This window comes from Mesocricetus auratus, unplaced genomic scaffold (genome assembly GCF_017639785.1).
Source record: "Mesocricetus auratus isolate SY011 unplaced genomic scaffold, BCM_Maur_2.0 Super-Scaffold_100006, whole genome shotgun sequence".
NCBI lineage: Eukaryota > Metazoa > Chordata > Mammalia > Rodentia > Cricetidae > Mesocricetus > Mesocricetus auratus.
The window spans coordinates 77,761,196-77,773,650 of record NW_024429190.1 but is presented as its reverse complement, the minus strand read 5'-3'; the positions used below and the strand labels follow the sequence as shown (position 1 = coordinate 77,773,650).

Sequence of the window (12,455 nt, the reverse complement as noted above, 5' to 3'; positions counted from 1 at the left end):
AAGGGGTTTGATAGAGTATTCACACTGCAGTGTCCTACATTAAAGGGATGGGACAGAGTATTCACACTGCAGTGTCCTACACTAAAGGGGTGAGACAGAGTGTTCACACTGCAGTGTCCTACACTAAAGGGGTGAGACAGTATTCACACTGCAGTGTCCTACACTAAAGGGGTGAGACAGAGTATTCACACTGCAGTGTCCTACACTTAAGGGGTGGGATACAGTGTTCACACTGCAGTGTCCTACACTTAAGGGGTTTGATAGAGTATTCACACTGCAGTGTCCTACATTAAAGGGGTGAGACAGAGTGTTTACAGTACAGTTGCCCACATTCAGAGAACAGAAGAGAGCTTGGGGATTATAGTCATACTGCTATTTATGTTATGTTTTTCATATGATGATAGCAGCGCTGTTCTTTATCCTGGTCTCTATCAACTTTTAAACTTTTACTTTAGGTGCATGTTTTGCAGTTTTGCATTTAATATAATCTGTTTATACAGAAATATATGTTTATAATTTGAAAATAAAGTATATGCAGGGATGCACAAAAAGTTGAATGATGTAAACACAGGGATAATTGCTTAGGCTACATTAAGGAAAGACTAGCCAGTTAGGAATACAGGCAAGAACATGCTGTGTGACAGTAGTTGAATGTTGTGTATCCATGTTGACATGTTATTTATGATTTATTAAAGCTTGCCTGATGATTCAGAAAGCAAAGTCAGCCACAAGCTAGGAGGTGGTGATACACACTTTTAATCCTAGGACTCAAGAAAGAGGTAGATGGATTTCTGTGAGTTAAAGGCCACACTGACTACACGAAATTGATCCATTCCTAAAGAGAAACAGCTCACACATAACTGATCTCAGCACTTGGGATCACATGCCTTTAATCCCAGGACTCCTAAGAAAAGACAGGAGCAAGGTCTCAGTATAAGACTGAGATTAGGATCACTCCAGCCCTGTTAGAGGTAAGAGCTCTCTGGTAGCTTGACTGCTTTACTTCCCTGATCTTCAGCTTGAACCCCAATATCTGTACAGGGTCCTTTTATTTGTCGTGTTTCATGTGGGAATAGAGAATTGCAGACCAAGAAGCTTACGGAGTGGCAAAGCAGACGTCTACAGTTCTAGTGTTACCAGGGAAACGGGAGGTGGGATCCAAAGCGAACTTTAAGTGAAGGGTTTACCCTCAGAGGCCTCTAAGACTACTGTAGCAGTTTAGAATAGCTCAGCCTTTGGTGGCTATAACATGTCCTTTTTTCTTGTCCATATAACAGAGAGTTAACTTTCAGTGGGGACTAAGTCTTCCTTTCAAAGGAAGCATAAACGATCTTTAGAAATAAAGCAGTTCATACAAAGCATGTGGTAGGAAAGTGAATGTTCTTTGGACTGTGTTTTAATAAAAGAGCTCATGGATTCAGGACTGGAGTTGGCCTTTTGAATCCACAGCAGACTGCTCACTTAACCCAGTAACTCCTCAAATTATGTAACTGTCTGTTTGGTAGTTTAACACTTTGGGTTTCTTTATACTGTTTTGCTGGGTTTTCTATTATTATTTGTTCTGAGTTTAGGCTTAGCATGTAGCTTAGGGGTTGAATGCATTCCTGTTAGATGCAAGGCTCTGGGTTCAACCCTCAGAAAAAAAATTACGTAAAAGACAGAAAAGCAGAGCTTAACCCAAGTTTCCAGCGGCCTGTGTAGGCCAGGCACTGTACTGAGTCATGGGCCTGCACTCCTGCTCGGAAAGGTTAACACGCTAAAACACTGTTGCTTTGATGATTATCCTCAGAAGTGGTTTACATTGATACAAATTCCTTCTTTTTCCTGAAATGAAACATGCTTTACTGCTTCTTTGCAGGCGAGGAATTGCTTTGGCCTCCTTAGGGGGCCCAATATATGCAATTGGAGGGTTAGATGACAATACTTGCTTCAGTGATGTGGAGAGATACGACATTGAATCTGACCAGTGGAGTACAGTGGCACCAATGAACACTCCCCGTGGAGGGGTTGGCTCTGTGGCTTTAGTGGTAAGTTACACAACTACTTCCCATGGAGAGGCACCAATCATATCCACCATCAACATGGAATAATAGACATCAGCTGCCACAGGATTGATTATACACCAAACTGCTCACGAAACATGGACTTCACCACAATCTGCTCAGCTGTTAGGCTGTGGATAAACCCTTTAAAATCTGATGCATGTTTTCCTTCCTCCAGAACCATGTTTATGCAGTGGGCGGCAATGACGGAGTGGCCTCCTTGTCCAGTGTGGAAAGGTATCATCCCCATCTGGATAAGTGGATAGAAGTCAAGGAAATGGGTCAACGAAGAGCAGGCAATGGAGTTAGTGAACTCCACGGCTGCTTGTATGTTGTCGGTGAGTCCATGTCATCTAATTTAATATATGAAGGCATATGATGACAAATGCCTTAATATAATACAGTGACAAACGATTATCACTTGTGATCTTTAGGAGAATCGGTCCTGAGATGTGCTTTTGAGTCCTTAAAGTTGACATTAATGCTTTTTGATTTAAATTTTCATAGTTAAAACTTCTACCCGATGTGGTGGCAGTGCACCCATTTAATCCCAGCACTCAGGAGGCAGAAGCAAGAGGGTCTCTGTGAGTTTGAGGTCACCCTGATCTACATAGTGAGGTCCAGGCAAGCCAGGGCTATATAATATTACTCTGTCTCAAAAAAACAAAATCCAAAAAGCAAAACTCAGATTATATCTGGAGTAGGGGTGGCATTTGAATGAGATATGTATTTGTAAATGTAGAAACATAAAGGCACTTTGCTAAAACCAACCCTAAAAGGCCCAAAGACCTGTTTTCCTTCTACTTTGTTTCAAAGCCAATTACAATATCAAGAAAGCCAGTAGCTTTTCCCTATGAAGTATGTGTTTTTCTGTTGCTTTTTGACTGATGAAGTACTGGATTAGATTGACTTCTGGAGCTAGCTGTGCTCTCTGATTCCTAGCATACATGGGAACAGTCCAGATGGATGGAAAGGGGGCAGCCAGGTCTTAAATGACTGTGAACCAGGACGAGAATGCCCCCTGTCAGAACTGTCAGGAGTTAGAGACAGTGTAGTCTAAGCATCTTCAGTGTGCCCGGCACAGGCCTTGCTTTGTAATTACTAATCTTCCTTACAGAGAGGCAGTTAGCATCCTGGACACTAAAGTATACTGTTGGGTTATGTAATTTACAGCTCTTGGCAGAAGAGTGGGTTGTTATTAGTGGTCAGCATTTGCAAGTAGAAGCAATGCTGCGTTTCTGTGCTCTTGCATGAAAAAGAAGGAAATACAGTTAACCTCAACCTCACCTCCTTCACACTAGTCATTTGCAGAGACAGTGGCGTGCCTAGACAGTGATAGAAGTAGAGGTTGGATTTGAGTGTGTGGAAACCAGCGTTGTTCTTACAATATATGGTTGCAGCTGTTCACATTTCCAGACTAACCTTAGACAGGTCACTACCATGTGTCACATGGCCACAGGAGTGTCATTTTGCTGTTTCTTATTAAGTCTTTGGGACCTTTATAGCTAAAACATATAAGAAGAACATCTCAGATTGAACATTAAAGCAACCCTCTTGGGAACTGGGGCAGCTCAGTGGTAAAGCTCTTGCCTAGATGCAGAGGTCCTGGTTTCAGTCCTGAGCACTGAGAACTACGACAAACAACCTCTTGGACATCCATAACCTAAGGTACAACTGATGTGAATAACCACAGTATGAGGTGTAGGTGTGTAACAGCCTGACTGCATCTGCCTTATCTCTGCCTTGACCTTTTCCTTCATCCTTGTTGAGCTACGTCCTCAGCACCGATTCTTTCTTATTACCTAGGAGGATTACATGGTGCCAATCAGAAAGAAGGCTACAGAGAATGTAACTCTAAAGACCTCACCTTCCACTTTAACATGAGCAGTGATGGCATTTTTATTGCAAGGAAAAGAATTGCAGTTGTGATGAGACTGCAATATGCATTTGCCCAAAATACATCTGGTTATGTACATAAAATTAGTGAATTTATTTCATTTCAAGTGATATAATTAAATTAACCTGTTAGAAGAGATTTAATTGGCTGGGTAGGGGTGGCACATGCCTTTAATCCCAGCACTCAGGAGGCAGAGGCAGGTGAATCTGAGTTTAAGGCCAGCCTGGTCTACAAAGTGAATTCCAGGACAGCCTGAGCTACATAGACAACTCCTGCATCAAAATAAATAAATAAATAAATAAATAAATAAAAGGTTTACTTGATTTTTTAGAGCTGACCCTTTTTTAGATTTTTTTAATTGATTCTTGATCCTGATCCCAAACCTTCATATCTGTCCTCTACCCTTGCAACCTCTCCCCCACCCAAAAAATAAATAAAATTTAAAACAAACATACAAAAAAGTCTCAGAGTGAACCTGTAGTGTAACACAGAGTCACAGAATGTCTCTTTAGACAATACATCTTTACTTGTAAGTGTTCCGTGTTCATCGCAATGAGCCATTGGTCTGGTTAGAGGTCTCTGGCTTGTACTGTACTCTTGATACTGGGTTCTCACTGGGGCTCCTCTTGGATATCCTGTTGTTGTTCTGTGTCATGGAGATCCTGCTGCTTTGGATCTGTGGGATGGGCCCTTTCTCATGCTCTAGCAGGTCATACATGGTAGATACTGGGGTGGGCCAACTCCTAGCCCTGGTTCTGGGCTTGGGTGACAGCTGGGTTGGTCAGCCCACCAGTTGTCCCTCATTCACACCACCAGGGCGAGCTCTCCAGCACTGCTGTGGCTAGCTCACCCTCTACAGCAGGCAGCAAGGAGCTGGACCAATTCTCCTGCTCTCAACACCTGCAGGGGCCAGTACCTGCACCCATACCACCAAGGGCAGCTCTACTGTTTTACCTAGGGGAAGTGCAGGGCCTACTCTCCAAGTGCTGCAGTCGCTGCGGTGCAGGTCTGCTCTCCCAAATGCTGCAGCTGCTGAGGTGCAGGTCTGCTCTCCCAAATGCTGCAGCTGCTGAGGTGCAGGTCTGCTCTCCCAAGTGCTGCAGCTGCTGAGGTGCAGGCCTGCTCTCCCACTCTCGCTGCACCCAAGGCCAGTGAAGCTGAGCTTATTTTTTTTTTTTAAAGAAATGGTCACAGTAGCAACACTTCCTCCTATCAGGAAAACAGGTTGAGTCATTAAAGAGAACTGCTGCTCACTTGGGGACCTGTGAGGGGACCTGGACAGGATGGAGGTAACTGTCTAGGCATCACTTGGGAATGTGCTAAGTCATGCTGTATGGTATTGAAGAGACCTTACCCACAGACCACGGGACGGGAAGAAGACACAGATTTGGCAAAGTGGATGAGGAGTCAGCCATAGCTCACCAGCTCAGCAGTTGTGCTGGCAAGTATGGTTTTAAGAAGAGCCCTGGAAAACTTGCACCTTTCTCTGGTGAGGTTTAGTATTTCTCAGGCCTCCCTGCTACTTAGATGGCACACAGAGAGGAAAACCCCATCCGTCTTGCTCCTAGGAATCTAGGTCAGATTATGAAATGCTGATCTCTCCCCATAAATTTCCTACTTTTCTACAGCAGCTCCACTCTACTGTAGGCATGGAGGTGTACACCCACAATCCCAGCACCGAGAAGACTCAGGCTTCTCAGGTTTTGAAACCCATTCTCAAAACCAAGAGGAAAACTATCCATGCCTACTGCCAAAGTACACTGTGACCAAACAGAGACGGATTATAGAAAATTGTAGTTGGTGGTAGCTAGCTATTGGGGTAATTGTTTCCTTTTTTCTGTAAATAATTCTTTAAGAGCTTTAAAAGCATGCAGTGATGGTGCACACTTTTAATCCCAGCTCTCGGGAGGCAGAGGCAGGCAGATCACTGTGAGTTCAAGATCAGCCTTGTCTACAGCTTGAGTTCCAGGACAACAAAACAAGAAAATCTTGAGGGTTTTGTTTTTTGTTTGTTTGAGACAGGGTCTCTCTACATAGTCCTGGCTGTCCTGGAACTCACTATGTAGAGCAGGCTAGCCTCAAACTCAGGGATCTTCAGGGCCTGCCTCTGCCTCCCAAGTGCTGGGATTAAAGGCACATGCTCAACCAGGCCCAGAAAAAGCTTGAGTTTTATAAGCTGTTGAGTTGAGCTTTTGTTGTCAGTTTTTATGAAATGCAGTTCCATTTTTTTAAAGATTTATTTATTACATATACAGCATTCTGCCTACATGCCAGAAGAGGACACCAGATTGAATTGTAGATGGTTGTGAGCCACCATGTGGTTGCTGGGAATTGAACTCAGGACCCCTGGAAGAGGAGTCAGTGCTCTTAACCTCTGAGCCATCTCTCCAGCCCAATGCAGTTCCATTTTAAAGATGTTTCTTTTGTAGGTGGTTTTGATGATAACTCCCCTTTGAGCTCCGTTGAACGATATGACCCTCGAAGCAACAAGTGGGATTATGTGGCAGCACTTACCACTCCCAGAGGTGGAGTAGGGATCGCAACAGTGATGGGCAAAATCTTTGCAGTTGGTGGTCATAACGGCAATGCATACCTCAACACTGTGGAAGCATTTGATCCAGTGCTGAATAAGTAAGTAACGCACTCCTCCTCTTTTGCGAATCGCGTCACTCCGCGGTATTAAGGCTGAGCTCTCAGATTAACCTCAGGGATCAATCTCCCTGGGTAATACCCGAGACCACAGGTAGAATCAAACTCAACATGTATAGTTCTGCTTCTCCTGTCCATGCATGCTTAAGATAAGGTCCAGTGCATAAATTAGCACGGTAAAAGGCTAACAATTACTAATAAAATGGAGCATGTTTCATAGTTTACTTAAGTAAAATTTCCAGCATCACTGTTCTTATGCTTTAGCACCTTATTAAGTATTTACAAAGGTTATCTGAGCAAAATAACTTAAAGCCATGACAGTTGGTCCAGCTCTGCAGTGACCAGTGAGTAGGTAAGTGGTGTCTATGGAAGTGACACACCACTCCGGTTAGCCTAGGCAAGGCAGAACAGCACAGCATTGAAAGCTCACAGAGTTGCTTATTTCCAGAATGTCCACCTAATATGCGTTACTGTAGGTAATTGAAGCTGGGGAAAGCAAACTTGAGATAATGGAGGAATGCAGTGTTTCAAATATAAAATCCTCTGGAAACTTGCTGTCTTGTAAACCAGCCCCACAGTCCCAAGTGTTGTCTTTGGGCGGGATCCCTGTGCTCTGAGGTGACTGTCTTGTTCTGTCTTTCCAGGTGGGAGCTGGTTGGACCTGTGTCTCACTGCAGAGCTGGTGCCGGTGTAGCCGTGTGTGACTGTTTAACCAGCCAGATCCGAGATGTAGGTCATGGGTCCACTAATGTGGTTGACTGCATGTGACTTAAGTCCCAGCAGCAACAATGCAACCACTGCTGACGGGTGGGAAGACAGCCGGCACTTTGATTGATTGTGATTACCACTGCTGGCGGGTGGGAAGACAGCCGGCACTTTGATTGTGATTACCACTGCTGGCGGGTGGGAAGACAGCCGGCACTTTGAGTGTGATTACCACTGCTGGCGGGTGGGAAGACAGCCGGCACTTTGAGTGTGATTACCACAGCTGACGGGTGGGAAGACAGCCGGCACTTTGATTGATTGTGATTACCACTGCTGGCCTGTTGAATGTTAGCTGTTGGGTTGTAAGCTCACCTTGTGGACCGATAGCTAGGGAACTGTTAGTCATAGCGCTAAGTGTGTGTGGCACTTCCTGCTCTAGAAATAATAAAGTAGGCAGGAAGTAGTCTATCTCTGAACCCGTTCTTGTTCTGAAAAAGTTTCATGTAGTGCCAAACCTCAAAATAGCTGTTTATTTTGATGAATAAAATGTAATTTATTGAATTTTATCTGTTCTTTTTCCTGAAGCTAGGACTTCAGGCTGTAGATTTTTCCCAGGAGGGATAAGTCCTCTCATCACCATGGGGACTTGAGGCCTGTTCCCTTAGGATCACTTTACATGGTGCTGATGAATTAGGTTTGCCTTTTGTCTCTAGACGATGACTTTCAGTTCTCGAGTATTTATGAAGTGGGAAAATGTGTGTTTCTGAGGCATTCTTGAAACCTGTCAGTGTCTGAAAAAATCCCTTCGTTTCCATTTGGAGTTTTAGAACTACAGAAGGCAACCGTGCTGGCCCTGCAAGTGAGGTGGCTGACAGGGCTGCTGCTTTTCCTTTTCTCCTCATCGTAGTAACGGCTTTAGATTAGTCTAGTGCCTGATGGAGAGACTTCGAAAAGGGATTGTGTGAACTCGAGACCACCTAGCGAAGGAAATCTAAAGGTCCCTTTATCTTTGTTCTTCAGCTTAGTTGTTGGATTTTGGTCCCAGGACCCATTTTCTTCTTGTTATTTGTCACTGTCTTGGTTTTTCTAATTGTACAAAGCTGGATTTATTTATTATTAGGAAATGAATGCATTTTTACAAAAGCCCTTTATGCAGTATAACTTGATTATTAGTTTAAGTTTGTCAATAAAATACGTTGTTGGTAAAAACAGAAAATGGATACCAGTTCTTTTCATTATTTAATATCCCCTAATGTATTTATTGAAATTTAATTGACTATTTCTACAAATATTCTGAAGCACAGCATATTGATAATCTCACTGTGACATAACTGCTCTTTATTGTTTTTGTTTATATGTATATATGTGTGACACATATGTATGGGCATGTGTACAGGTATTCACATTCATATACAGTTACAGGATTAACATCAAAGACTTTCTAGATTGCTGTCCATCTTACTGAGGTAGACTCAGTTGAACCCAGAGCTCACCTATACATCTAGCCTGCCCCAGACATCCCCTTCTTAGTTCCAGAGAGCTGCAATTATAGGCAACTCGCTTCACCCACCTGGAATTCATGTGAGGAATGGGGATGTGAACTCTGGCCCAGTGCCTACCATACATATCAAACCCAAAACAAACCCAAGGGCTCAAACTGGCATCATCGCCTTTCACCCAGCAAACCTTGAAGTCTCCATATTAGGCTACTTTCTTTGTTTCCTACTGTCTGGTTGTTTTGTATGGAGAATGGTCCATGACAGCAGTGGTTTCTGTTTCTAAGTATGCAGCAAGTGGGAAAAAAAAGACTAACTAGCAAGCAGCAGAAAGACAGGAGAACATCACATCAGACGCTCACACCACCCAGCCACCCATACGGAGGGTCCCAGGCTTTCTCGTTAGCTGTTCCCCCACAGCCGTTTTTGTATCGTGAGATAAGCAGTAGCTGAGTGTCTTGCATTAGGAAGGTGTCTAGGATGATTTGCCTTCCATGTTCAAGGCAGCAGTCTTTTTATTTTTAGAGTTTACCTGCCTGTTCTCGACACCATAGCATTTTAACTCATGGCCTGTTGTGCTGCTCTCCCTTTCTCAGGGGTCAGAGGTGCACGGGGTCACCCACCCCTGGACGAGGGGTTTTGAAGGACTCTGATGAGGTAAACAGATTTGGGTCCGAAGTGGGAGGAATGGCAACTTGAATTCCAGAGCCAGCGTCTCGGTGAGGTTAAACAGCACACGGTGGCTTGCTGGTATACTGTGTATTGTGTAAGCCTCTGAGCAGGTTTCGCTGCGTCAGTGTTCTCTAGTATAGCGAGCTATATTTCAGCTAGCCCTTGAAGCATTTACCCATCACACTTGGCAGACTAGCTACATCTAGCTGAATGTGAAAGATGGCTTGAAACATGGCTGCTGTCAGTTTCTCATCTAATAGATTGCTGGATACTAGCATGCGTGTTTTTATTGTCAGGGCTAAGGATCTTAATATAGTATTTGATTAGAGTATTTCTTCTTCTGTGTAGCAGTCTGTTATATGTAGAGTCTGTGTACTCCATTTCTGACGTTTACTAGCGAGAGGTCATCTAACATGCTGACTGAACCCTTGCACCTGTGCAGTATGAGGTCCTCATGACAGGATTTGAGGTGAAGGGAGCATGGGCAGTCAGAAGCATAGCCTGAGGGCTGACAACCGTGGAAGAAGACTAGCAGGGCCGGCCAGGAGGTGGTCTCTCTATAGAAGAAGACATGCTCTGAGGAATGAGTAGGGGACAAGAAATACGTGCTTAATGACAAGTGCGTGCACAGAAACGAGGGATGACTCCTGTGAGACTCCTCACCGTCACCTCAGGTGGGAGCAGTACCTACCAAAAAGTGCTGTGAAACAGCTGAATATGGAGATTAGAAGTGGAGAATGCACCAGGAAAAAAAATTTAAGACACGGTCTCTATGTAGCCCTGGCTGTCCTGGAACTCACTCTGTGGACCAAGCTGACCTCATACTCAGAGATCCACCTGCCTCTGCCTCCTGGGTGCTTCGATTAAAGGCACGGGTCACCACCACCTAGCAGGAGTGAATACACACACACATACACACACACATACATTACACACACACACACAAATACTTATGAGATCTCACTTTGTGTTGCCTAGGCTGGCCTTGAAAACTAGGGCTCAAGTGATGCCCTTGCCTCCACCCCCCATGAAGCTGGGTCTGTTGCACTGAACCCAGCCTCTTGTGTATTAGTTCTTCAAGACACATGTCTAGGCTCCTCTGTGTGGCTCCCCCATTTGGTCACTAAAGCCACACTTTACTGTATTGATACTCTGACTTTCTAAACAAATTAGCACTGTCTTTTTCTTTCCCTGTTTTATGTAACTAATGGCTTATTTTTTTTTAATGTTTAAGTAGATGTTCTGCTTTACTCCTAAGGAGTATAATTCATTTCATTAATTCCCAGGTGAACTATGAACTTACAGGGCTGTTAAATGCCTACATAAGACATTGTTGAGGTATACAAAATGATTTTATAAGTGATAAAATTGAGAATTTTCTTTGTTGCTTCTGTTTCTCTATGACTGAAAAATAAGTAAGTATTTAGTATCTCTTCATGGTGTGTTCTCGAGGAATGTTTCAGTGGGCTCTCATACCAGGATTCAAGGGGTAGTAGATTACAGGTAAATCTGTTTGAGTAGGAGAGAGCCACATGGCGATGGGAGACATTGAAGAGGGAAGCTAACCCAATGGAAGGCTGTAAGACAAGCCTGTGGACGCTTACCATCTCATAGTCTAGTTAAAAACTTTCAGTGGAGGGCTAGCAGACTACATGCAATATAAAAGAGGACACTGTCTGCGGGTTCATAGATTAAGTGGGGGCTGGACAGGATGGGGAGGGGAGAAAAGGGAGAGACAGGGTAGTGGGTGAAATAACCAAAACTGAAATAGGAAAATGCCTTATGCAAACTATGCAGTTAATCTTAAAATGTAATTTTAAAAGTTTGAATGGAATTGCCCTGCATGGGTGGACAGTTCTGCTCCAAAAAGAAAACCACAGTGCAGGATGCCCCCCCCGCCTCCTCGTTACTAGCAGTGAGCATTAGAGGCTCCCAAACAGTGCAGGTGGAGGCTGTGCTTTTGCCTTTACTCATGTGTATACATGTGTGCGTTGCTTGCCAGGGTATTCCTCAAGCAATGGGACATGAAACAGACAAATTTTACATATAATGGTCACCTTAAAATATTTGTAAATATTAATTACATTTTCCCTTGGTCTCTGACTTTGGAAGTATGTGAGTGTTCTTGAAGAGTCTGATGTTTCATGTTACTTTAGTTTTATTATAGCAAACTAGTAAGGTATTCTCTTTGACTGTCTGAAATTTCCTATTCCTTTTCCGTGTCCTATGGATGCTGTATATGTACACTGCGGTTTGGTTGTTGTTCATTTCAAGCAGTGTAGTTTGAAATGTCTGCTGGGTTTTATTTGTTTGCAGTTCTGGGAATCAGATCTAGGGCCTTGCTTATTACCCTCCTAGTGAGCCTCATCTTCACCTTGGGTTCTGAGACAAGTGCTCTGTGGTTGAGGCTGCCCTAAACTGTGTGATCGTGCCTTGGCCTCCCAGGAGCTGAGTTACAGTGTGAACCAACTTCCCCAGCCCTGCACGATCTTAGACCATTGTTTAGTATTAATAGTGCCCACAAATCTGTAGCTGTTTCGTTATTGCCTTAGTTCCCTGTTGTACCCTGCTGTTAAAGGGTGCAATACCATACCGGCTCCAGCTGGTTCCTCAAGTCCTAGGACTCTGGTTTCCGTGCCTGGTGAATTAGTGCAGCTGTGTACACTGAACAACTTTTGTACCTCGGTTGCTGTGGTTCTAGAGTCTCTGTGAAGGATTCTGTATCTTCCTTGCTCTGACAGTATTGTGTGGGTGGGGGTGGTGTTAAAGGAATTCAGAAACGTTGCCAATGTTATCACTATTGTTCCAGAAACCCCCTTTGCTCAGGCTAGTATTGAGTTCACTGTGGCAGCCTTGAACTTGCTGCAGTCCTCCTGCCTCAGCATCCCCACTGCTTGAATTAGAGGCATGCACCATCACACCAAACTGTCAAGGCCCTTGTCTTGCAAGGTGTTGTCAACAGAGTGTTGCCGCCACCCGTCTGGAATCCAGAGG

At 44.0% G+C, this 12,455-nt stretch overlaps 1 protein-coding gene across 5 annotated transcripts in view; it reads left to right on the top strand.

Moving 5' to 3' along the window:
- Klhl8 (kelch like family member 8) overlaps window positions 1-8,509 on the top strand; it is a 52,729-nt gene extending 44,220 nt beyond the window's left edge. For 4 of the 5 annotated variants that reach the window (XM_005076364.4, XM_013117996.3, XM_040747547.1 and 1 more), the window contains 4 exons: window positions 1,859-2,027; window positions 2,221-2,380; window positions 6,369-6,570; window positions 7,233-8,509. In XM_005076364.4, coding sequence (XP_005076421.1) covers window positions 1,859-2,027; window positions 2,221-2,380; window positions 6,369-6,570; window positions 7,233-7,356 — 655 coding nt within the window. In that variant the 3' untranslated portion in view covers window positions 7,357-8,509. The remainder of the gene's footprint in view (window positions 1-1,858; window positions 2,028-2,220; window positions 2,381-6,368; window positions 6,571-7,232) is intronic. The other variant, XM_040747545.1, reaches the window with a different exon arrangement.
- The last annotated feature ends 3,946 nt before the right edge of the window (window positions 8,510-12,455 follow it).